The 24,532-nt window shown below is 47.5% G+C and overlaps 1 protein-coding gene across 1 annotated transcript in view; it reads left to right on the top strand.

The window, feature by feature from the left end:
* YME1L1 (YME1 like 1 ATPase) overlaps window positions 1–24,532 on the top strand; it is a 406,402-nt gene that overhangs the window by 115,957 nt on the left and 265,913 nt on the right. The window contains exon 8 of the mRNA XM_085631755.1: window positions 11,957–12,039. Coding sequence (XP_085487881.1) covers window positions 11,957–12,039 — 83 coding nt within the window. The remainder of the gene's footprint in view (window positions 1–11,956; window positions 12,040–24,532) is intronic.

The following is a 24,532-nucleotide window of genomic DNA, read 5'->3' on the forward strand; positions in this document are numbered from 1 at the left end:
ATCGTCCGAAGGGACTACTCCCTCCCCTTCGAGACGACCCCTCCAGCCATGCCACCGCAGCACCACCGTATCTCGGGGGATCATTTGAATCTTCTCCACGAGGAAGTTTCGGCCCTCTTGGTCAAGGGGGCCGTCGAGCGCGTTCCGAGCCCAGAAGTAGGTCGTGGTTGTTATTCCCACTACTTTCTGGTTCCCAAGAAGGGCAAAGGGGGCCTACGCCCTATCTTGGACCTCCGGAACGTCAATGCCTTCCTCCGGAAGGAACGGTTCAAAATATTAACTTTGGCTCAGGTTCTAGCTGCCCTCGACCCTGGAGACTGGATGGTAGCGTTGGACTTGCAGGACGCATATTTCCACATCCCTGTCCTGCCGGCCCACCGGCGTTACCTGCGGTTCACGGTGGGTCAGGAGCACTTTCAGTTCACCGTGCTCCCCTTTCGGCCTTACCAGTGCCCCTCGGGTGTTCACGAAAGTGATGGCGGTGGTCGCAGCTCATCTGCGCAGATCAGGGGTTCCAGTCTTCCCCTATCTGGACGACTGGTTGTTGAAGGCGGGCTCGCCCCAGGCAGTCGTCTCCCACCTCCAGACTACGGCGGATCTCCTGCATTTGCTGGGGTTTTCCATCAACGTGCCGAAGTCACACCTGAGCCCCTCTCAGAAGCTCCTTTTCATCGGAGCGGTTCTCGATTCGGCGCAGTTCCGGGTTCATCCACCGGAACAGTGGGTCCGGGATATACAGGCCCTGATTCCCATCTTTCGGCCTCTATCCTGGGTTTCGGTCAGGCTAGTGTTGCGGCTTCTGGGGCTGATGGCCTCCTGCATCCTACTAGTGCATCACGCCAGGCGGCGCATGCGGTCTCTGCAGTGGGACCTGAAGTTTCAGTGGGCCCAGCATCACGGCAACCTGTCCGACCATGTCTTGATCTCGGAGGGCACTGCACAGCGGTTGCAGTGGTGGCTCACGGACCGCGATTGGGTCACGGGCAAGAGCCTCTCCCTACCCCTACCGGAGCATGTCGTAGTGACGGATGCGTCCCTCCTGGGATGGGGTGGCCATATGGGAGAGGCGGAGATCAGAGGCCTCTGGTCTCCGGTGGAGTCTCGCCTCCACATCAACTTGTTGGAGCTGAGAGCGATCCGACTTGCACTGAAAGCCTTCCTTCCCTCTGTCCGGGGAAGTGTCGTGCAGGTGTTCACGGACAACACCACCGCCATGTGGTATTGCAACAAACAGGGCGGGGTGGGGTCGTGGACCCTTTGTCAGGAAGCTCTGCGCCTCTGGACATGGCTGGAACACTAGGGCATCACCCTGATGGTTCAACATCTGGCGGGCTCTCTGAACGCCAGAGCAGACGAACTCAGCCGCCGGTGCATGATGGATCACGAATGGCGTCTGAACTCCGAGGTGGCGCAAGGTCTCTTTCAGCAGTGGGGAGAGCCTTGGTTAGATCTATTCGCTACCGACGAGAACGCGCAATGTCAGCAGTTCTGCGCGTTGGAATTTCCAAGGCGGCACTCGCTCGGCGACGCTTTTCGTCGCGAGTGGAGTTGCGGTCTGTTGTACGCCTTTCCGCCTATACCACTTCTGCCCAGAGTGCTGAAGAAGATCAGGCGCGACCGGGCCCAAGTCATCTTGGTGGCTCCGGATTGGGCACGAAGGTACTGGTATCCCGAGCTACTCAGTATGTTGACCAATCCTCCGATACGTCTGCCCCTTCGGGAGGATCTTCTGTCGCAGCAGCAGGGGACGGTCCTCCACCCGAACCTGTCCAACCTCCAATTCCATGCGTGGAGATTGAGCGGCGGCAGTTGATGCCATTTAACTTGCCTCCTGAAGTCTGTGATATCATTCTGGCAGCCAGGCGTCCCTCCACAAAGACGGTATACGCCTGCCGGTGGAACATGTTTGTGGCATGGTGCACAGCAAAGGCTGTGGATCCCCTTTCCGGCCCTCTTTCTGAGGTTCTCCTCTTTCTTCTTTCTTTGGCCCGGCAGGGCTCTGCCCTGGGCACCTTGAAAGGTTATCTTGCTGCCCTCTCTGCCTTCTTACGGCTTCCTGATCAGCCCTCTCTTTTCAAGTCCCCTGTAGTGTCACGCTTTCTTAAAGGCATTACTCACACGTTCCCTCCTGTCCCTTTCGTAATGCCTCAGTGGGACTTGAATCTTCTCTTGACATTCCTGATGTGCGCTCCCTTTGAGCCTCTTCACAATTGTCCTCTTCGTCTTCTAACTCTTAAGACTGCTTTCCTGGTAGCCATCACCTCGGCTAGACGGGTGAGTGAGCTCCAGGCTCTATCGTCCAAGCCTCCTTTTCTATCTGTTCATCCGGACAAGGTTGTCCTTCGGCCTCGTCCTTCCTTTCTACCGAAAGTGGTGACCCCCTTTCATCTTGGGCAATCTGTCACCTTGCCCACCTTCTTTCCGCGTCCGCACCCTTCCAAAGAGGAAGAGCGGCTCCACCGTCTGGACCCAAAACGTGCGCTCTCCTTTTATTTGGACCGCACGAAACAGTTCCGAGTGGACGACCAGCTTTTCGTTGGCTACGTGGGTGCAAAGAAGGGAAAAGCTGTGCACAAACGGACCATCTCCCGGTGGGTCGTTTTGTGTATAAAAATCTGTTATTCCTTGGCGAAAAAGGACCCTCCTGTTGGGCTGCGAGCCCATTCTACTCGTGCCACAGCGGCTACTACTGCTTTGGGACGGGGAGTCCCTTTGCAGGACATCTGTCAGGCGGCGACGTGGGCTTCGCTGCACACGTTTGCCAGGCACTATTGCCTAGACAGCCAAGTCCGGAGGGATGGCTTCTTTGGGCGTTCTGTCCTCCAGGACTTTCTGGTGTGATCTTGGTTCGCAGACCCACCACCGGGGATGGTATTGCTTGGGTATCTATTCTAAGGTGAGGAATCTAACTAACGTGTTTCTTTCAGATGAACAAGTTACTTACCTTCGGTAACGATGTATCTGTAAGAAACATTAGTTAGTTAGATTCCTCACCGACCCACCCATCCTCCCCGTTCTGCGAACTGACATCTAGGGTTAAGGCTATCCCTTTCAGGGCCCTAGAATTTTTGGGCACCAGTGTCGGTCTATTGCATGGCTCTGCGTTCCTGGCGTGGAAAGCTATGTACAAGAACTGACGTCAGCGCGCGAGGGCGGCGTCTAAGTACTCTGACGTCATTCCGGCGCACGACGCCGACGACTGACGCGGAGCCACAGACGACGCCTAGCGACGCGCAAGGGGTATTGCTGACGAAAAATCTTCCGGATCCAGTCTGACACCTGGGGATATTCTAAGGTGAGGAATCTAACTAACTAATGTTTCTTACAGATACATAGTTACCGAAGGTAAGTAACTTGTTCTTATAGACTGGAAATCCTTTATTCATATTGCCATAGGCAATGAACAATTGATCAGATTTCCGAAATGGTTTTGTTCTGTGTAAATAGAATTTAATGCACCTCTTAACATCCAAAGTGTGTAGAGATTTCTGATGTATACATCACCTTTTGAATTACCCCATGTGCAGCATTTCATTGACCTTTTTCTCCATGGATCTCCCTCGTCGACGAGAAAGTCACAATGGAACGGCTCCGCACGCGACTCCGCATGACATCAGCCGTCGACACGTAACTGTTTGTTCTAGGGCTCTCCATTTCTGGAGTTTCATTGTTGCAGTTTCTTCCTGAAATTGTAGCAGTATCATGGCTACCCAGAAGAAGTCCAGTTTTAAACCTTGCAAGGAATGTGGGGGTCATATGTCTATCACTGACCCCCATGAGGATTGTTTATGGTGCCTCTTGTCGGACAACGACGTCGAGAGGTGTTCGTCATGCAGGCACATGAATCTGACGACCTTGAAAGAGAGGGAGGCCAAGCTGTTTATGGCCAGGGCTAAGAAACAGAAATCCGAAGTCTCAACGGCGCCCAGAGAAGAGAAGCTTTGGCCTCCGGCCACTCCATCTCCGGCTCCAGTGTCTCCGGCGTCGCAACCGGAGCCTATTAGACTGCCTCCTAGAGCGGTCTCTGAACTGGTGGTACCTGATCCATACCCACCCTTTTGGGCTTCAGGTACGGATCCTTCGCACTTGAATGCGATGTTTGCATGTTTGCCAGAGGAGCTAACCCTGCTGGTGCGCCTGTTGGCCCCAAGGGACTTTGCACAGGCACCATTCATGCCTTTTATGCCAATGACCCCGGGAAGTTGGCCTTTCCTGACTCCGAGGTTTTCAACGCTGGTACAATCCCTGGAGGGAAGACTGCAGTTGGATGGGTCTTCTCAGACGCCTTCTGTCTCCGGTCCAGCGCCGACTCCGCCTCGCCCAACGCCTTCGACTAATCCTTTGGAGCTTCAATCGACTCCGGTCACTAGGATGCAGCAGGAAGAGGCTGAGGAGAGTGAAATTGTTGACCCTATGCAGGAATTTGAGGGCCTGCAGGAGGCTAGTGGTTTCGACACATCTCCTGAGTGGGAGCTTTCTTCACCGAAAGGCCTACCATCGCAGGAGGTTTCCTCTTACCATTTTATAATAAAGAAGGCAGCTGATCTACTGGACTTGCCGTTACCTACTGCAGAGTTTAAGTCCAATATTTTAACAGAAGTTCTTCAGTCTCCTTATTCTGCATCGGAACCTCTGCATTCATTTAATGAGGCTTTGACTAAGCCCATTTTAGAGGTGTGGCAGAAGCCAATGACTGCCCCTGCAGTGTCCAGATCAGTTGCAAGGATATATGAGGTGGCTCTTGGAGATCCTGCTTTTCTTTCCACACATCCATCTCCTGAGAGCTTTGTAGTCCAGGCATCATACTCTACTAAGCAGTCTACAGGCTCTCTCCTATCCACGCCTGGAGATCGAGTATCCAAGAGGATGGAGCAACCGGCCAAAAAGGTGTTTTCTTCAGCCAGTATGGCTCTGAAATCCACAAATGCGACATGCCTGCTGAGTCGTTATATCCACGCTGTGATGAATTCGGCAAAGGAGTTGCTTCCCAAACTTCTGGAGGATGTTCAGGGCCATTTCGCGGATGTTCTGTCGGGCACACTAGCTGTGGCCTGTCATGTCATTCAGTCAGGGCTTGATACTGCAGACTCTTGTCACCAGAGTTATTGGTTCCTCAGTGGCAACCAGGAGGCACGCCTGGCTAAGTGGGTCTGGGTTTTCATCTGATGTACAGGCCACCCTATTGGACTTTTCCTTTGATGGCTCTAGTCTTTTTGGTACCAAAGCAGCTAGGTGCTACAGTGCTTTAAATATAGTAGAGCCACAGTGCGATTGTTGGGTCTTCAGTCCCAACCCAGAGGATATAGGTACCGCAGATTTTGCAGGTTTGGCAGGTCCCCTACCTTTCGTCCTAAATGGCAGCAGCAACAAGCAAACCCTCTGCTTTGGTCGTACAGAGGAAAAGGTAGAGGTTGTCTGCGAGGCAGCAAGTAGCCTCCTACTCCCCCACCCCCCCTCCCCTCCCCTCCTGTCACTCTAACTGGTACATCAAGGAAGCCGCTCTAGATTCTCCATCCTGGAGCATGTTGGTCCAGTGGGAGGTCGGGTGTCCCATTTTCTATGAAATTGGAGATCTGTTACTTGAGATCCCTAGGTTTTGGATCTCATCGAAAATGAGGATGCCATTCCCTTCTGGGAGTTCCCCCTTCTTTCCCCCCACGCCAGGGTTGGTACTCAGAGGAGCACCTTTTGCTTCTGCAACAGGAGGTTCTGTCTTTGCTGGAGAAAGGTGCGAAAGAAGTGGTTCTGGAGCTGGAAAAGGGTCAGGGAGGCTACTCCCGGTACTTCCCGATTCCCAAAAAGGATGGTCGATTGAGGCCAATCCTAGTTATCAGGGTCGTTAATTTTTACCTTGGGGCAGGAGAAGCTCAAGATGTTGACCCTGACTCAGGTTCATCTGGCGCTGCAGCAGAAAGAATGGATGGTGTTGATGATTTGCAGTATGCACATTTTTACATACCCATCCTGAAGTTGCCTCGGAAGTATCTCTATTTTACTGTGGGAATCTCAGCACCACCAGTTTGCAGTCCTTGGTTCGGTCTTACATCCGCACCACAGGTCTTTGCGAAGGTGATGGCGGTGGTAGCAGCACATCTCAGGAGATCGGGGATTCCTGTTTTTCCCCATCTGGATGACTGGCTGCTCAAAGCAAAGTCGCCGGAGATGGTGCTGCATCATTTGCAAGTCTGTTGTTCGACTTGGGTTTTTCGATAAACGTACCCAAATATCACCTGTTGCCCTCTCAGTGCAACCTGTTCATAGGGGCAGTACTGGACACTATTGTGAGTCCTGCCTTCCCACTTCTACAGAGGATTCAAGACATCAAGACTATGATTCTAATTTTTCAGAATGGAGCAGGTGTTCTAGTCCTGAAGGTCTTGCTCCTGCTCTGTCTGTTTGCTTCCTGCATACTATTGGTCAACCATGCACGCTGGCACATGAGGGCCCTCCAGTGGTGGTCATAATCTCCAGAGACACGGCAGCAGAGCTGTTATGGCGGAGTGTTTCGGACAACCTGTCTCCAGGGAAGTCGTTTCAACCTCCTTCTCAGGTGGCCGGAGTGATAACGGATGCCTTCACTCTAGGGTGGGGTGCTCATCTAGGGGATCTGTAGGTCAAAGGCCTTTGGTCTCCAGAGGAAAGATTGTTTCACATCAATCTTCTGGAATTGCGGGTGATACATTTGACTCTCAAGGCCTTTCTTCCCTCCCTTCACGGTCATTCGATCCAGGTCCTGACAGACAACACTACTGCGATGTGGTACATCAACAAACAGGGAGTGGTAGGGTCATATCCTCTCTACAGAGAGGCTCTGCGACTCTGGTCCTGGGCTCAGGACCCACAGATTTGTGTGATTGCGAATCATCTGGGCAGAGTGCTGAATGTACGTGCGGACAGTCTCAGTCGGTAATACTCGGCCGATTAAGAGTGGCGTCTCCATCCAGAGGTGGTCCATCACATTTTCAGGCTGTGGGGGGTTTCCTTGGTTGGACCCGTTTGCCACTCAGGAGAACGCTCACTGCCCCTCGTACTGCAGTCTCCTGTATGCAATGCGGGGAGCACGTTTGTTAGATTGGGGCTCACAGCTTTTTATGTGTTTCCTCCCATACCCTTGATCCCTCGGGTTCTGAGGAAGATTCTCCAAGACTGGGCCCAAGTTATATTGATCGCCCTGGTTTGGCCTAGAAGGCTGTGGTACACAGACCTCCTTTACCTCTCATCGCACCCTCGGCTGAGTCTCCCTTTCAGGGAAGACCTCCTGTTGCAGGGGCATTTTCTACCCCCAACCCCAGAGCCTGCACCTTCATACCTGGAGATTGAACGGGGCAACCTGAACTCTCTCTCTCCTGCCGGATGTGGTGGATGATATTTTATCAGCCAGAAGACACTTCACCAAAACGGTCTATTGTTGGTGGGCTAGGTTTGTAAAATGGTGTGAGAGGTCGGTTGATCCAGTACGAGCCCATTTGTCTGATATTCTCAGTTTCTCTCTTTCCCTAGCACAGCAGAGTTATGCAGTAGCTAAGGTTAAAGGCTACCTTTCTGCCTTGTCAGCTTGGTCTGCTTATCAGACCAACCCTCTTTATTTGAATCTCCCATAGTCGTGAGATTCATTAAGGGTCTCGCTAATAGGTTTCCTCCCACTCTCAATATCATGCCTCAGTGGGATTTGAATTTAGTTCTTACTTTCTTGATAGGGTCTCCCTTTGAGCCACTGCATAGTGGTCCCTTGAGATTCCTAGCGTTTAAGGCAATATTTCTGATTGCAATCACTTCCGCTAGGAGTGTTGGTGAGCTGCAGGCTCTTAGCTCCAGGGCCCCCAATTTACCTCATTTCATGTGGATAAGATGTTTCTTAGGACCAGAGCTACTTATCTTCCTAAGGTGGTCGCTCCCTTCCACATGGGGCAATCTATCCCTTTTACCCACTTTCTATTCTCACCCTCACCCTTCTAAGGAGGAGGAGAGACTTAACCACCTGGACCCTAAGAGCATGGTCAGCTTCTACCTGGACAGGACAATGGAATTCAGGTTGGACGACCATTTCTTCATTGGATATGTGGGCAAGATGAAGGGCAAGGATGTCCACAAGAGAACGCTGTCCAGGTGGATCATCCTCTGCATCCTCTACGCCTTGGCCAAGAAGGAGCCTCCAGAAGGTATTCAAGCTCATTCCACCAGAGCTAAGTCGTCTTCGGCTTTAGCTAGAGGTGTCCCTGGTGTAGACATCTGCAAGGCGGCAACTTGGGCCTCTCTCCATACTTTCACAATGCATTGTCGCATAGACTCTGGTGAGGAGGGACTGCCACTTAGCATGTTCTGTGCTGCAAGATTTTTTGTTATAGGTAGGCAGGCACCCTCATTCAAGAGCAGGACTGCTTGGGGATTCAATTCAAAAGGTGAGGAATCCACAGGCATGTGTATCCATCAGAAGAACAAGTTACTTACCTTCAGTAATGTTATTTTTGGTGGCTACAGTATCTGCCTCTGGATTCCTCACTGACCCACCCGCCTCCCCTTTGCCTGCCTGTTTATACTGAAAATTAATTGACGTTTGATTCCTCTGTTTTATTATGAAATGTTTGAGATAATGTGATATTTGTCGCTGGGAAATATCTGTTTTAGAATTTCCAGTTTCTATCTTGATTTTGTATTCTGTGTATACTTGTGTAAATGTTGTCGGCTCACCCGTTCGCCTTGAAGGCACGGAAAAAATGGGTGGAACTGACGTCCGCACGCCGACAAGTTCTTCTTACGGCTCCAATGATGTCATCCGGAGTCATGTGTGGAGCCGTTCCATTCTGACGTTCTCATCGACTTGTGTGACCCATGGAGAAAAGTTTCAGTGGAATGCTGCGTGGAGTAATTGAAAAGGTGTGGAATCCACAAGCAGATACTGTGTCTACCAGAAAAAAACTTTACCGAAGGTAATTAACTCCGCCATAGTAAGCGGAATGGAATAAACTGTTCTCGGAACAGTAGGCTTGTTGAGATGAAAATCTAAAGGAGCTTTGGTATGAATTTAGGGTTAGTCCTTAATATTACTATATGCTTTTTGAATTGCATGAAAGACTGTCTAATAGTGAGTGCTTGCAACACGCTAACCCTTCTTGCAGAGGTCAGTGCAAGTAGCAAGTCTTCCATGACCGGAATTTCAGTTGTGTTTTGTAGATAGTTTTGAACGGGCTTTTCGTTAACTGGCTCAATACCACATTTAATGCATGATGGAGGAGATTATTTCACTGGTGGAAAAGATCTAAAAATTCCTTTGAGGACCTGTTTAACTAATCTTGCCAACAATAGGGACACTGAATTCCTCTATCTTCTAAAATGGGAAACTCCTACCAGGTGTACCTTTTTATTGATGAATATTCAAGGCCAGTCCTGGCTAAATGAAGATATTTCAGAATCTCCACTGGCGTTGCAAATAATGGATGCAGTTTTTTCTTGACACCACATACAGAAACGTTTCCACTTAAATTTATATGATTTATTCATGGATTCTGCTCGTAGCTTAGAAAGAATTGTCTACACTCTTTAGGTATATTCAATTCTCCGTGCTCATTGTCGTCGGGATCGAGGCCGACAAGTGAAGAGAAGTCTGGTTGGGATGCAGTTCCTGGCCCTTGCTCATGGATAGAAGTGGTGGATTCGGTACCAGAGGAATGCGATGTTGCGCTCAGCAAAGTAGTAGTTCCGTGTACCAGAATTGCCTTTGCAATTTTGGAGCAATGAGGATTCAGCTGCATGGTTGTCTCTTCATTTTCTTTAGAACCTTTGGTATCAGATATCAGAGGAATTGGGGGAAAAGCGTAAGCAAATCCTTTCGATCATCTGATTGAAAAGGCATTTCCCCATGACCCTCTCTGGGGATGCCAGCTTGCGTGATATTGGCATTTCTTGTTTGTCTTTTTTTTCAAAAATATCAAATTACGAATAGAAGCCTGTACCCCGTTGAAGCTTTGGAAAATTCTCCATTGCCCATTTCTGCAACAGGATAGCGACTTCCTTCAATAGTTGTTTCAGATGGGACCTTTTTGGAGGCGCATTTGGGGGGATGGTGACAAATTCCAGGGTATGCCCTTGATGTATAATGTCGAGGACCCACTTGTATGCTGTTATACTGGACCACTCTTGGGTGTAGTGAGAAATGCGTCCTTCTAATTTTGTGAATTTGGGGATAGTAGCTGGCAGTAAAGAAAGATCATTGCTTTCTGTTGACATCTCGCCCCATGGGGGGGGGCTGCTTTCCTCTGGGTGGTTGTTTGTAAGCCACTGTCGGTGGCTGCCTTACTGTTGCCCATATTGTGGCCTATATTGCCCTTGATAAGGCTGATATTGTTGCCTATAGTTCTGGAATCCTCTGAAGGAATAAGTACTTCTCCCTCCAGCTCCTCGAAAGGGCTGCTTTCGAAATTGTGATGTTCCTAAGGCCTTTGCAGTATCAGTATCCGCCTTAATAGATTATAGTGCTTCATCAATATGTTTTCTGAATAACGCTTCTCTGTCATACAGCATGTCTAGGATTTTCAGCTGAACTCCTAGTCTAAATGTTGTCACTTTGAACAAACTTTGCCTGCGGAGGACCACTGCTCCAGCAATCTGACTGAATCCTGTAGAAGCTATATCGACAGCACAGTCTATCATCAGTCCTTCTGGCATTGTGACCTTTTCCTTGGTGTTACTATTGGGGCTTCTGCCTTCATTGTTAGGCATAGTCTGGCTGTTCATCTCCTACATGTCGGGCAGTGAGGAGTACTAACTTTTTAGACTTGATTGGTTCCTGAGGAAAGGATGGGTATGTAGCTTTGCATAGGGCCTGTACCCGATAGAATAAAAATGCATCTAGCGCAGTGGATTTCGGTTAGTCTATGACCAACGCAGCAAATAAAAGTTGGAGCACTTTTAGATCCCCCACTTTACTAAACACAGGAGAACCCTGGTTTTATACACACTCAATTAGTGCAGATCGGACATGAGATTGTTCCGACGAGTATAAAATAGCATACCTTTATCCCCGTCTAATGTGATCCCAGGCACTCTTTGTGTAGGTCACTGTATTAATCTCTTCACGGTTGGGGGGGGGGGGGTGGTGTTGGTGGTGGTGAAGTGAGCCCTTTTATTTATTGAGCTCGTGGTGACAGGCTGGTGTCTGCGAGTCTGGGAACCCACCAGAGTCTGGTTGTTTTTCAGAGGGCACCTCAAAGATGCCATCGGAGTGCATTGTATAATAAATCCCACTCTGGCATCAGTGTGGATTTATTATGCTGAGACGTTTGCTACCAAATTTCCCAGAATTCAGTAAAGGCATTGTGGTGCCGTGGAGTTGGTATTGACAAACTCTTAGACCATATACTGTTTATGGCTTTATTGCACTTACAATGTCTAAGAATGGACTTAGACACTGTAGGGTTACAGTGCTCATGCAATTGTACCCTTACCAGTGGTATTGTACACCCAGCTAGAGGGGTGTCGTACCTAAACCACAGGCATGGCACACATGTTTGTGTGGCATGTTGACGTGTGTGTGTGTGTGTGTGTACGTACTTGCGTGCGTACGTACGTACAGGTCCTCTAAGGGTTGCACAGTATGTGTTGCAGCCCTTAGAGGCCTTTCCTGGCCACAGTGCCCTTGGTACCCATGGTACTTTGTACAAGAGACTTGCAGGTGACCAGAGAGGTGCCAATCAGGGGTACAGAGGTACAGTTTGAGGGGGAAATGCAGGCCCTGGGAACCCGATTGGCAGTGACCCAGGGCACATCAAGTCATAGTGCAACAGAAACCCACTTTCCTACATCAACCCTTTTGAGTAGTGGTTTACCGTCTTTCCATATGGCAAAAGCAGTTCCACCAGTTGAGATTCAGGTAGCTTAAAGGCATATAGAAGCAATAACCTCCATAAAGTAAATTTTTTTCCAGTCACTTTTACCTTTTTTTTTTTTTTTTTTTTTGCAGTTCGTTTTCGGACATCAACTGGACTTGATGCTGCAGTTGATCCAATTCACATGAAAAATGTTACATTTGACCATGTAAAAGGGGTAAGGTTTCACATCTTATAATGGGTATCATATCAGAGTTGTGTTTTTAATTACGATTGCCTCACTTTGTATGGCCATATGATTGTAATTCTTCAGTGAGTATGTGCTTGAACCAAAGATAATGTTTTCCGATTGTTGGTTTAGTGCTAAAAACCCATTGCTGAAAGAAGTTAAATCCTGGTTTATATTTTGAAAAGAAAGTCTAGTTTGCCATCTCATTGCCTTCTCGCATGTATTATGAGCTTCCCACGATCATCCCTTCATTGAGTGCCATAAACATTTTACATCATTGCCCATGTGCCGTATCCCAAAGCACTTTTTACCTGATTGTTGGACAGTAATTGTAACTGTCTTTGAGTATTTTTATTTGCTTTTTCCCCCCTTTAAAACAAAAAGCAATTAGAATTAGTATAAAAGCTCGCTGAAAAAGCTTAGTTTTTTTTAGATAGAAAAAGAACTGTGGTAAAATGGAGCTTAAGTGATTGCAGGCTCAACGGAGCTGAAAATGTGCTAGATCATTACTTACCCAAAAATGCTAAGCAGTGGTAGTTGAAAAAAACCAAATCTCAATCTTCCTGTGAGCAGGTTTTACACGCATTAGAATCTGCTCCTTTCTAAAGCTTTCCTAACATTCTTGACCACATTTCTGGTTTTACATACCATCTTTTGGTATCTCGAGTACCCAGACCGCCTGCTGGCATACCTCCCCTTCATTGCATGCCTTTTGGTTTTGAACACTGTGTACTTTATATGAAAAATGTATATTTCTATTAGGACATTGGAAGACTGGCAGTGCATCCGAAATACAAGAAAATCATGAAGTCAAGAGTAAACATTACCCTTTTTAGGCTGGCTCAGGATCACGATCTCCATCTCTGTTTAGAGCAGGTCCACCCTTCACCTCACAGTGGCTTTCTTTGGGTAAACAGAATTATGGAGGCCTCCTTGGCAATGTACTGATCCTAGTTGACGTTAAAGGGATCACACCTAGGCTCTTTGTCAGAACTGTTTTGGGGCGGCAGAGGACACATCCGTGTTACTAGGTCTTAATTGAGGTGATCAGATCGGTCTCTTGTGTCTTGGTATTGACTTACTACTGTTCAGTAACTGAGCACCAAGAACACCCTTTTGTAGTTCACCCTCCCAGTAGGCAGTTGAGCAGTCCAAGGCCTAAACAGGGAGCTGGTATTGGATTAGAGATTCTGAACTGATTAACTCAGTAAATAACTCCCAGTAATATGATGTCCAGTTAATACTTTATCTTAATAAGAAAATGTACTTCACTCTGCATACAACATGCAAAATGTACTGCACAAATCAATAGAGCCTTTTGCTTGGCGGGGTGGGGGTGGAATAATAACGTTAAAGGAGCTGGACCAATCAGGCCGGACAGTATAACAAGTAATTCACCTTGAATGTGTATATATGTGTATGTGTGTAGATATGTATATGCATGTATGTGTGTGTGTGTGTGTTTATATACATACATATATATTTTGCGATTCTCGCTTGCTACTTCTCCTTCGAACTAGAAAAACGAGCGTAGACCCAAGTAAGTGCAGAATTTCTTTATTGCCACCAAGTTAGTCCGCCATGACGCTGTTCGGCCGCTCCACGGCCTTGATCACATGACACTGTGAGTATCCAATTTGAAGTGGTAGTGCATAATTTGAAATGCTCGAAATAGACAACATAGTATGATCGATGTAAACATATTACTCAATTTCTTGACTAACTTGCAATATATAAATATATATACTTTTCATTTATTTACAATTCATTATATAACATTTTCTGCACACAGATCCCTGTATTGCATGAATATATTTTGTTGTCATGACTCGACATGGACGTTGTATCCGTCAAGTAATATATGCTTAAATGCCCCAAATACCTGTCTTGCCAAGTCTGAATGTCGAATTATGCAAATATTTTGAAGTGCATGTACTTCTATATAAAAGAACAAGTGTAGTGATGCCTTATAAGAAAAAAGTGAAAAAGTGATTTGTGCTCTATATTGCTGTTAATCTCCTGCATTATTATTTCTGGGACGGCAACAAAGTTTTAAAGTTCAAGTGTATAAATACAAGAGTCTATATAATCAGATAAATCTTGAGCATATCCATACATTCCAAATGAATTTGGACTTTACCTCTTATCAATATGGAATATGCTTATAGATGCTGATATACGGGGACCTAGGGAAATGGATGTCAACATAGTGACTCAATGAAATCTAGCAGCTTGGGGGTGTATTGTTCTGTACAATATAATAAATATATTGTGCCCAAAAAGTTTTTTTGATACAGATTCAACCTCCTACTGCTAAAATGAATAAAATCAAATGTAAAATTATTCATATAAATCACAATAAATATAACCAAACATTACTCTATATAAATATGTATATATATATATATGAAGAATCCGATCTCATGGTTATACATATAGAAAATCCATGAAAGCAAAACATATATACATGGGTACTAGACATGTTGAATCCCATTTGTAGCACGGATCACTGTAAACTGTTATTGACCCATCTAGGCTATAATGTGCAGGTGCGTCAAGCTCAACACATGATAAGAAAGTTAAAATTCATAGAAATACATACAAATAAATATTCATATAAAAGACCTTCAAAAAAAGATAACATTTCTTAAAATGCTATAAAATATTTTTGGTAAAATCTGTTTTATAAGATCTCGATTTCATAAGTAGGTGTGCAAATCTTCTGTGTTATTCAGACCTCCTGGATGCTTAGATTCAAATTCTAAAATGTATCTAGTTTCTAGGCGTCTTAATTTGCCTTCACAATCTCCACCTCTCTTGTGGGTAGGTACCGACTCTTTAGCATAGTATTTAAGATGTTTTAGGTCACTATCATGGTGTTCCTTAAAATGTCTTGCCACTGGGTAACTGGCATAGTTATTGGTGATAGCCCTCATGTGCTGCAAAATTCTTTTATGCACTGCTACTAGCTTTGTACTGCCTATGTACTTTAGTTTGCAGCTGCATTCCAACACATATACTGAAAATTCAGTCTTGCATGTAAGATGCTGTGTGATAGTATGTGTTTTGTCATTGAATGCAGGATGGTACGTGGTGGTGTACCCTGCTGGCAGGCTTTGCATGTTGTGCACCTAAAGAATTCATTCCTAGCTGTCAGCCACGTGGTTCTTCCCTGATCCTCTGGGCTGCTTCTAACCAGTGCATTACCCATACTGTTTGCCTTCCTAAAAGAAATGGAAGGATTATTAGGTAGCAATTTGCCTATGATGGGGTCATCACGTACAATGGGCCAATTCCGTCTAATAATAGCCCTGAGTTGTTGTTCCTGTTTAGAGAAACTTAGAATTAGTCTGATTGGTTCCACGGTTTCATTTTTGTCATCAGACTTTTTCTTGTCTTGTAGCAGGTCTAACCTGGCCTTTTCCTTCGATTAAGTAATGGCTGCACAGGGGCGTAACAAACACCCCCGCAGCCCCCGTGGTGCGGTGGGCCCCCCAGCCTTCAGTATGTGAAGGGGGTCCCCTCTGCTCATCGGTAGAGAGCGGTGTGTCTCTTGCTCTTAAGCAGCTGCAGCAGTCTGCAGCCTGCTCTGAGCTCCTTGCGCTTCTGACCTAGGACTGAAGAGAAACAAAGTAACAACTTACATTGTTTCTCTTCAGTCAAAGCGCGCCAGGCCCGGAAAAAGGATGGGGGCGGGGGCCCTGGTGCCAATGTGCTGCGCAAGTGAGAGAAAATATGCAAGCTCCGGTCCTGGCTAATGGAAAGGACTCCCTTCAAGAAGTGCCCTCGATGTGGGTCTAAATTCCCCCACACCGATCTCCACGAAGTATGTAACCTCTGCCTCTCCCCTGAACACGAGGCTCGAGACAGTCCGGCGTGCAAGTCCTTCTGGTCCAAGAAAACCATTCGAGACCGAAGGGCACGAAGAACTATGGCACACTCGTCGACGGCGATTCCGGACGACATCTTCGGGGAAGGCGTCGACGCTCCGGAAGAACACCACACCGACGAGGGCCTCGTCAGCGCATCCGAAGCCGATGATTCAGATGTGGAGGACATCACTCCGGCACAGAGGGTCGTGAGTACCAAACAGTGAACTAGCACAGACAAGGCCAAAAAACCAACGGCCCGACGCTTTCTGCGCCGACGGACCAACCAACCAACCTCACCAGAACTCTTTACACCGGATCCATTGCAAAAAACATTGACCAAGGATCCCAAAACCGGACATTTGATGCTCTGCATCAAAGAGAGACCGCTGGAAAAACCTGCTCCGCCTCCACCTCCAAAGAGGAAGGACTCTGCTACCTCTCCTTTCAGAATACCTTCCCCACCTCCCCCCTCCACCTTCCCCTCCTCCACCTTCTCCTTCTCCACCACCACCTCATCATTCCCCAACACCCTCTCCGGATCATGATGATCAAGGGAATCCATATGATGACATAGGGGACGTGCCCCATGACTTACCTACAGGGGACCCCACTCCCACAGGCTCCCCAGACCCATGGGACGACTATAACATTCCGAACGTCCCACAAGATGATCTCTACCCTTCCAGACCATCCCCACCTGAGGACTCATTGGGGTTCAACCATCTATTGCTAAGGGCTGCACACTATCACGGGGTAGATCTCCATACCGACCCCGTGGAGGAGGATTTCCTCCTCGATACTTTTGACACCACACATAGGACCACCTCCAAATTGCCTATGCTCAAGGGAGTTATAAAACATGCGCCGGAGGTCTTTAAAGACCCAGTTAGAGCCAGGGTCATTAACCCGCGCATTGAGAAGAAATATAAAGCCGCCCCTACAGATCCCTCCTACATCAGAGGGCCAGCACCACTAGATTCTCTGGTAGTGTCCACAGCACGTAAAAGGGCCAACTCTCAGGCGTCAGGCGAAGCACCACCACCTGATAAAGAGTCTAAACTATTGGACGCCTCAGGCAAGCGCACTGCATCCCAAGCGACCAACATATGGCGCATCGCTAATACACAAGCGTTATTAGCGAGATATGACAGGGCCCATTATGACGAACTGTGAGAAAGTGGCTCTGTATATACTGTTCCTTAATAGGTACAGGGTGTACAGAGTCCACAGTCCCCAAGGGTTTGGCAGAGGCTAAAGTTAGATATAACCTTACTCTCTAAAGTGGTAGCTTGGTCGAGCAGAAAGGCAACATCAGAGGACAGTGTAAAGCATTTGTTGTACACACTCAGTCAGCAAATAGTCTCACACACTCAATAACTGAACTCTAGGCCTATGATTTATATATAAAAAATATATGCTTGTTTTATTTTAGAACCAACAATAGGTATTAAAATATACTTTCTCTGAATGAGATGCTTTATATAAATACTTTTGCAATATGCAATTGGCTTTTGTAAACAGTTGCAAGTGGTTGCAATAGGCAACACTATTTTAAACACAATAATACATTGAATCCAATGGAAGTTTCAAGTTATTTGCAACAGATTACTTTTAGGATTACTTTTGGAATTCCAGGACTGGATCCTAGATTCAGTCCTGGGTCAGTACTTAGAATCAAGTGATGAAAGTCAACTTAATTACTGTGATGATTTTTAAACAATATTTAGCTATTTCAAAAGTTGACACTTAAAAAATATTTCAGAGAAAACAGTCAATTATTCCCTATGGAAGGAAATGCAAGTTACAGGTTCTCGTTACTTTTGTAATCCAGTACTGGGTGCCTAGACTCAGTACTGGGACCTTTATCCAAAACAGGTAAGTAATTACGTTTTCAGATATTAAACAATTTTTAAAGAATATTTAAAGATTGCAGAAATTGACACTTAGAAGAAATTTCACAGAAAAACTGTCAAGAAAATTGGGTTACTGGTAAGTACAGTTGTAAGTATTTTTCAGAGTCAGTGCTGGGCACCAAGATCCAGCACTGGGAGCTCACCTAAGAGCAGGGGAGTATTTTCGTTTTCGTTACTCGGCTGATTTTTGGTGAATTTTTTAAGCTTTTGAAAGTCCACACTTAGAATAAATTTCAGGAAAAAGCCAGTCAATGTTACCCTATGAAGAATATAGAGTTATCGGTTTAAAGGTAAGTACTCGACTGGCAGAGTTGAGGTTCTGGGCATGGACTTGGGGGTCCCCCAGAGTCAGGTAGGTACAGTTAGTTCACCCTCAGCGACACTAGGGCGGCCGGGTGCACAGAGAGTTAGGCCCAATGTTATCCTATGAGGGATAGGGGGGCCTTGGTTGGTGGCTGCTGACTAGCAAGCCACGCAGCTGTGGGAGCTGGGCTCCTGGTCACTTACTCAGGGCAAGTGGAGAAGTAGATAGGTGTAGAGGTTGCACTGCCAGGGTCACTTGGGCGGCTGGGTGCAGGGTGCTTTTGAGCCTTCGGGTGCTCAATTGATTTCAATGGGAAATCTCCGGTTTAGAAAAAGACTGCAAGCTCGGAGACAAGGATTCTTCAGGTGCCACCACCACTTCGAGAGGTAAGTTGGGTAGTTGGAGGATAGGTAGGTACCCCGGGAGTGGGCACAGGGGGCCACGGGGCGCCGCGTGTAGGGGTGCCTTTTGGTGTCGGGAAATCTTACCCTCTGTTGATCGCGGTAGGGGAGGCACCATGTTCTGAGGCTGCAGGCTTCTTCAGGAGGGTCGAGGGAGGTCCTTGGGTGCCGGACTCAGGGTCACAGTCGCCGTGGGGTCGTCTTCGTGGTCTTTGTTCACTCCGGCACCGGCCAGGCTTGGCTGGTGCAGAGTGTGCTGGGTTCGCGGTTCCGGGCTGCTGCCAGGGATTAGAAGTAAGTTCTTGAGTAGAGCCTCTACTCATGGGAGTCCCAGGGGCTTAGAGTTGAAGGGTAGCCAGGTCCTTTGGGGTTTGTGAGGTTGCTGGCCACAACAGATGCCGGGTTGGAGCAGGAGCAGGTTCGAGGGTCGACAGGCCGGTAGGGCTGGGGCCAAAGCAGTTGGTGTCTTCCTCTTCTCAGCAGCTGCAGGGCAGGTCTTCTGTCTTCTTGCTCTTCTTTGTATTTTAGAATCTGGCATCTGGGGAAGGAAAGTTCAGGGTGCCCCTAAATACTAGATTTAGGGGCGTTACAGGTAGGTGAAGGGCAGGGACCAATGGGTCACTGCCCTGGGGTGGGTACACCCCCTATCCTGCCTCTCTTCTGTGGGAGGGGGGCAGTAGCCTAATCCTGATTGGCTAGGGCTTCCCATCTTCAAGATCGCAAGAGCCCTGGGATGTGCTTCACCTCACCTCCCCCACCTGAGGGGTGGGGTTGGCAGGCTGGCACATCCCCTGCCCTTATTTGGGGTTTCCGGCCAGGCTTCCCGCCAGAGTGGGGGGTTGCAGTGGCCTGGGGAAACTCACAGAGGCGGCATGCCTTTGAAGCTTCCCCCTACCCATCAAGGGGGAGGAGATTTAGCACCTCGCCCAGGATGTGCATTGTTGCAGGACCAGGAGAGCAGGGGCTCTCCTACCCAGGGTTCCAGCAACATGTCTGCTGTGTGGCAGCCTGGGCAGCCTCAGAACAGACGTGGATTGTACGTTAGGTTTTAGGGGGCATCTCTAAGATGCCCTCTGGGGTGCTTGATACATTAAATCCCACACTGGCATCAGTGTGGGTTTAATGTGCTGAGAAGTTTGATACCAAACTTCTCAGTCTTCAGTGCTGCCTTTATGGTGCTGTGGAGTTCGTTTTTGACGAGCTCTCAGCACCATGTACTCTTAAAGGGCAGCACTGCACTTACAGTGCCCAGGAATGGACTGGGCCCTGTAGGGGCACAGGGCTCTTGCTCCTGTGTCCACACGATTGGCATAGGGCACCCAGCTAGAGGGGTGGCTGATGTATGCCATGGCAGTGTAAGTGATGGGCATGGCACACAGGGATGTGTGCCATGTTGACTCTTTGTTTTGTCTTGTACCCAGACACCCAGCCTGCAAGGGCAGTGTGTGTGTGTGTGTGTGTAAGAGTACAGGGTCTCTAAGGGTGGCACAATAAGTGCTGCAGCCCTTAGAGGCCTTCCCTGGTCACAAGGCCCTGGGTACCTAGGGTACCATTTACCAGGGGCTGACATGTTGCCAGGGTTTGCCAATTTGGGGTTTGTGTTTTTAGGGAAGGAACATAGGCCCTGGGCACTTGAGTAGCAGGAGTCCAGGGTACACTCAGTCGAAGTACATTCAGCAAAAAGTGGGGGCATACCATGCAAGAAAGATGGCACTTTCTCACACGAACTAGAAGCCATAATGCAACACCTCCCTGATAAATACAAAAATAGGGCCAACGAGCTAATTCAGGAGGGCAAAACCATCACGAATACCTCCATCCGTTGTGCCCTAGATGCAGCAGATGCAGCCTCCAGGGCCATCAATACTAGCGTCCTCCTCAGTCGCCATGCCTGGCTAAGGATTTCAGGTTTTAAACCGGAGGTTCAAGCCTCCATCCTCAACCATCCCTTTGACCAGGAACATCTGTTTGGCCCAAAAGTGGATGAGGCACTCGAAAAGATGAAAAAGGACACAGACACGGCAAAATCTATGGGAGCCTTACAATCCAACCCTCCCAGGCGCTCCTTTCGCCGTTCTTCCTTTCGGAGCACATCCAGAGGCTACTCCTCCGACACCGCTTCCACTTCATATAAGGCCCCTACCCAATCCACCTTTACAAGGGGTTACCAAAGAGGAGGCTACAGGGGCAACAATAACAAAGGCAGAGGCAAGACAAACACCGCCCGCTCTGCCTCCGCACCTACCCAATGACTTCCCTCCACTACCCCCAGACCATCCCACTCCGGTCAGGAGCAGACTCCAAAATTTCCTTCATGTCTGGGCTACCATCACCTCAGACAAATGGGTAATACAAATAATTCGGTCAGGCTACTGCCTAGAACTAATATCTACCCCCCCAAACATTCCACCCAGACTATGCCCAATGTCACAAGAACATTTAACACTACTAAAGCAGGAGGTAATCCCCCTCCTACACAAAGGGGCTATAGAACACGTTCCTACCAACCAGAGAAATATGGGGGTCTACTCCCTATATTTTTTCATACCAAAAAGGGACGAGACTCTACGGCCCATCCTAGACCTCCGGCCCCTAAACAGATACATACACTCAGACCATTTTCACATGGTAACACTTCAGCAGGTACTTCCACTGCTTTCCAAAAACGACTTCCTGACCACTTGAGACCTAAAAGACGCTTATTTCCACATTCCTGTGCACAACGCTCACAGGAAGTTCCTCAGATTTGTAGTGGACGGCCAACACTACCAATTCAAAGTACTCCCGTTCGGAGTCACAACAGCACCTTGAGTATTCACCAAGTGCCTAGCAGTAGTGGCAGCACATCTGCGAAGACAACACATCCATGTCTTCCTATACCTAGACGACTGGTTGATAAAAGCCAGTTCATACAACCAGTGTGTACAACACACGTATGCCACTATCCAGCTACTTCACCAACTGGGATTCTCAATAAACCACGCAAAGTCCCATCTACAACCGTCATAAAACAATACCTCGGTGCCACCATAAACACCTCAAAAGCGCTAGCCTACCCCAATCCGGCCAGAATTACAAACATTCAGGCTCTACGCGCCAAATCTATGACACAACACTCCCTTCCAGCTCGAGTGTTTATGCAACTAATAGGAGTAATATTTGATGATAAACTTCTTTTCCATCATCATGTGAACGCTGTAGTATCATCATCATTTAACATCTTAAGGAAAATAAAGAAACTTCTCCCATATCTTCCTACAACTACAGGAAAAACACTAATTTCAACACTGGTGTTTTCACGCACTGACTACTGCAATGCCCTCTTCCTCAATGCACAAAAAAAGGTCATCTCCAAACTTCAAATGATACAAAATGCCTCAGCTAGAGTTTTATTGGGCATTCCAAAATTTAGCTCTGTCTCTAGACATTTGGACCAACTGCATTGGCTTCCGGTCGTAAGTCGCACGAAATTCAAGGCCCTTTGTATTGTCTACAAGGCAATAAATAATATGGGACCTAAATTTCTTAGGAGTTCACTTAAGCCTTTATCAACCTCCAGAACGCTCCGTTCCAATACTGCTCATCTGCTTCATATACCCAGAACAAGGAAAGTTAACTGGGGAGACAGATGTTTCACCATCGCAGCTGCAAAACTATGGAACTCCCTTCCTTTTAATATAAAATCTAGTCCAACGCTGATCATCTTTAGAAAGCAGCTAAAGACATGGCTGTTTTCTCAACGATATGATTATTCATAAATCACTCTAAAACTGCTTCAGAGATTTACTTTACTGGTATCAGATATAGCTCTCAGCGCCAAGACACCTATGGGTAATTGCAGCGCTTTAAAAATCGCATAAATAAATAAAATAAATAAATACCTCACGCAAGACTTCAGATGCGTCCTCTCCAAGAGTGCTCAGCGCGCCAATGGAACCAGGCCCAAGGTCAATTAACAGATCTGGTGTTGGTAGACAGTCGTACCCATCGCTCTCTGCAGTGGTGGACCACCACAAACCTTTCTAAAGGTCGACTGTTCCTGGACCCGGTTCCTCAGATAGTACTGACAACAGACGCATCGATCTCCGGCTGGGGAGCTCACCTGTTACATCTCACCATGCAGGGCAGATGGACACCTCAACAAAAGTTACTCCACATCAACCATCTGGAGTTACTAGCCATCTTTTTAGCCCTAAAATCTTTTCAAACACAGATTTCAGGCAAGGCTGTCCTAGTCCGCACAGACAACATGACAGCCATGTACTATATTCAGAAACAAGGCGGCACACACTCTCCACAGCTCTCTCAGATAGCACAGAGCATATGGAGATGGGCCATACCCCAGAAAATCTTTCTCCTAGCCCAACATGTTCCAGGAGTCCAAAACACTATGGCCGATCTGCTGAGCAGACAAACACAACAAATCCACGAGTGGGAGCTCCACCCGCAAGTTGTTCACCCGTACTTTCAAATGTGGGGGCATCCACAGATAGACCTCTTCGCCACCCACGAAAACACCAAATGCCCAAGCTTCGCCACCAGATATCCACACCCAATGTCCAAAGGAAATGCGATATGGATGAACTGGTCAGGCAGATTTGCATACGCTTTTCCGCCTCTCCCACTCATTCCACTAGTGGTGCACAAACTACAACAACACTCCCTCACACTAATCCTAGTAACTCCAACTTGGGCCAGACAACCGTGGTACACCACACTGCTGGAACTATCTGTAGTACCGCACCAAAAATTACACCTCTCTCCACACCTCTTAACCCAGAACCATGGAGAGATCAGACACCCGGACCCAGCTCCGCTCAACCTAGCGATCTGGCTCCTGAAATCCTAGAATTCGGTTACCTAAATCTTCCCCCGACTGTATGAACGTCATCAAAGAAGCTAGGCGACCCACCACTAGAGCGTGCTACGCCGCCAAGTGGAAACGTTTTGTTGTCTATTGTCACAACAACACCATCAATCCCCTAGATGTGTCCATTCAACACATCATAGGCTATTTACTCCTTCTACAAAGGTGCAATCTAGCCTATACGTCCATTCGGCTGCACATCGCAGCCATAGCAGCTTATCTACAAAACAGGCAACATCTATCACTCTTTAGAGTACCTGCCATTAAAGCCTTCATGGAAGGCCTTAAAAGAATAATTCCCCCCCAGAGTGCCACCCTCACCTGTGTGGAACTTAAATATCGTTCTCACCAGACTAATGGGGCCTCCCTTCGAACCTTTACACAAATGTGAACTTCAATTCCTAACATGGAAAACCGCATTTCTTGTAGCCATCACTTCCCTCAGAAGGGTCAGTGAGATACAAGCACTTACCATTCAAGAACCTTTTCTACAAATGCACCATAACAAGGTTGTTCTCCGTACCAACCCAAAATTCCTCCCTAAAGTCATTTCTCCCTTTCACCTAAACCAAGCTGTAGAACTACCAGTATTCTTCTCGCAACCACAGACCGTTGCAGAAAGAGCTCTTCACACACTAGATGTCAAACGAGCCTTACTCTACTACATAGAAAGAACACAACCTTTCCGTAAGACCAAACAACTGTTTGTCTCTTTCTCTCCACCACTCAAGGGCAACCCCATCTCCAAATCGGGGATAGCTAGGTGGATTGTCAAATGCATTCAGATTTGCTACCACAAGGCAAAACGAACGCTATCCGTTCCCCCTAAAGCCCATTCTACACGTAAAATAGGGGCTTCAATGGCTTTTATAGGGAACATCCCATTAGATGATATCTGCAGAGCAGCTACATGGTCAGCACTGCACACTTTCACTAAACACTATTGTGTAGATGTGCAAACTAAGCAACAGGCTAGTGTGGGCCAGGCTGTACTCAAAACATTATTTCAACCCACTGCAACAGATACGGGTAGTCGCCGCTAAGGATGGGTACTGCTATATAATCTATGCACAAGTGTGTAATCTGCAGCTCATATGCCCAACACCAGATGGCATAGATCGCCA

The sequence above is a fragment of the Triturus cristatus genome, chromosome 10, assembly GCF_964204655.1.
Source record: "Triturus cristatus chromosome 10, aTriCri1.1, whole genome shotgun sequence".
NCBI lineage: Eukaryota > Metazoa > Chordata > Amphibia > Caudata > Salamandridae > Triturus > Triturus cristatus.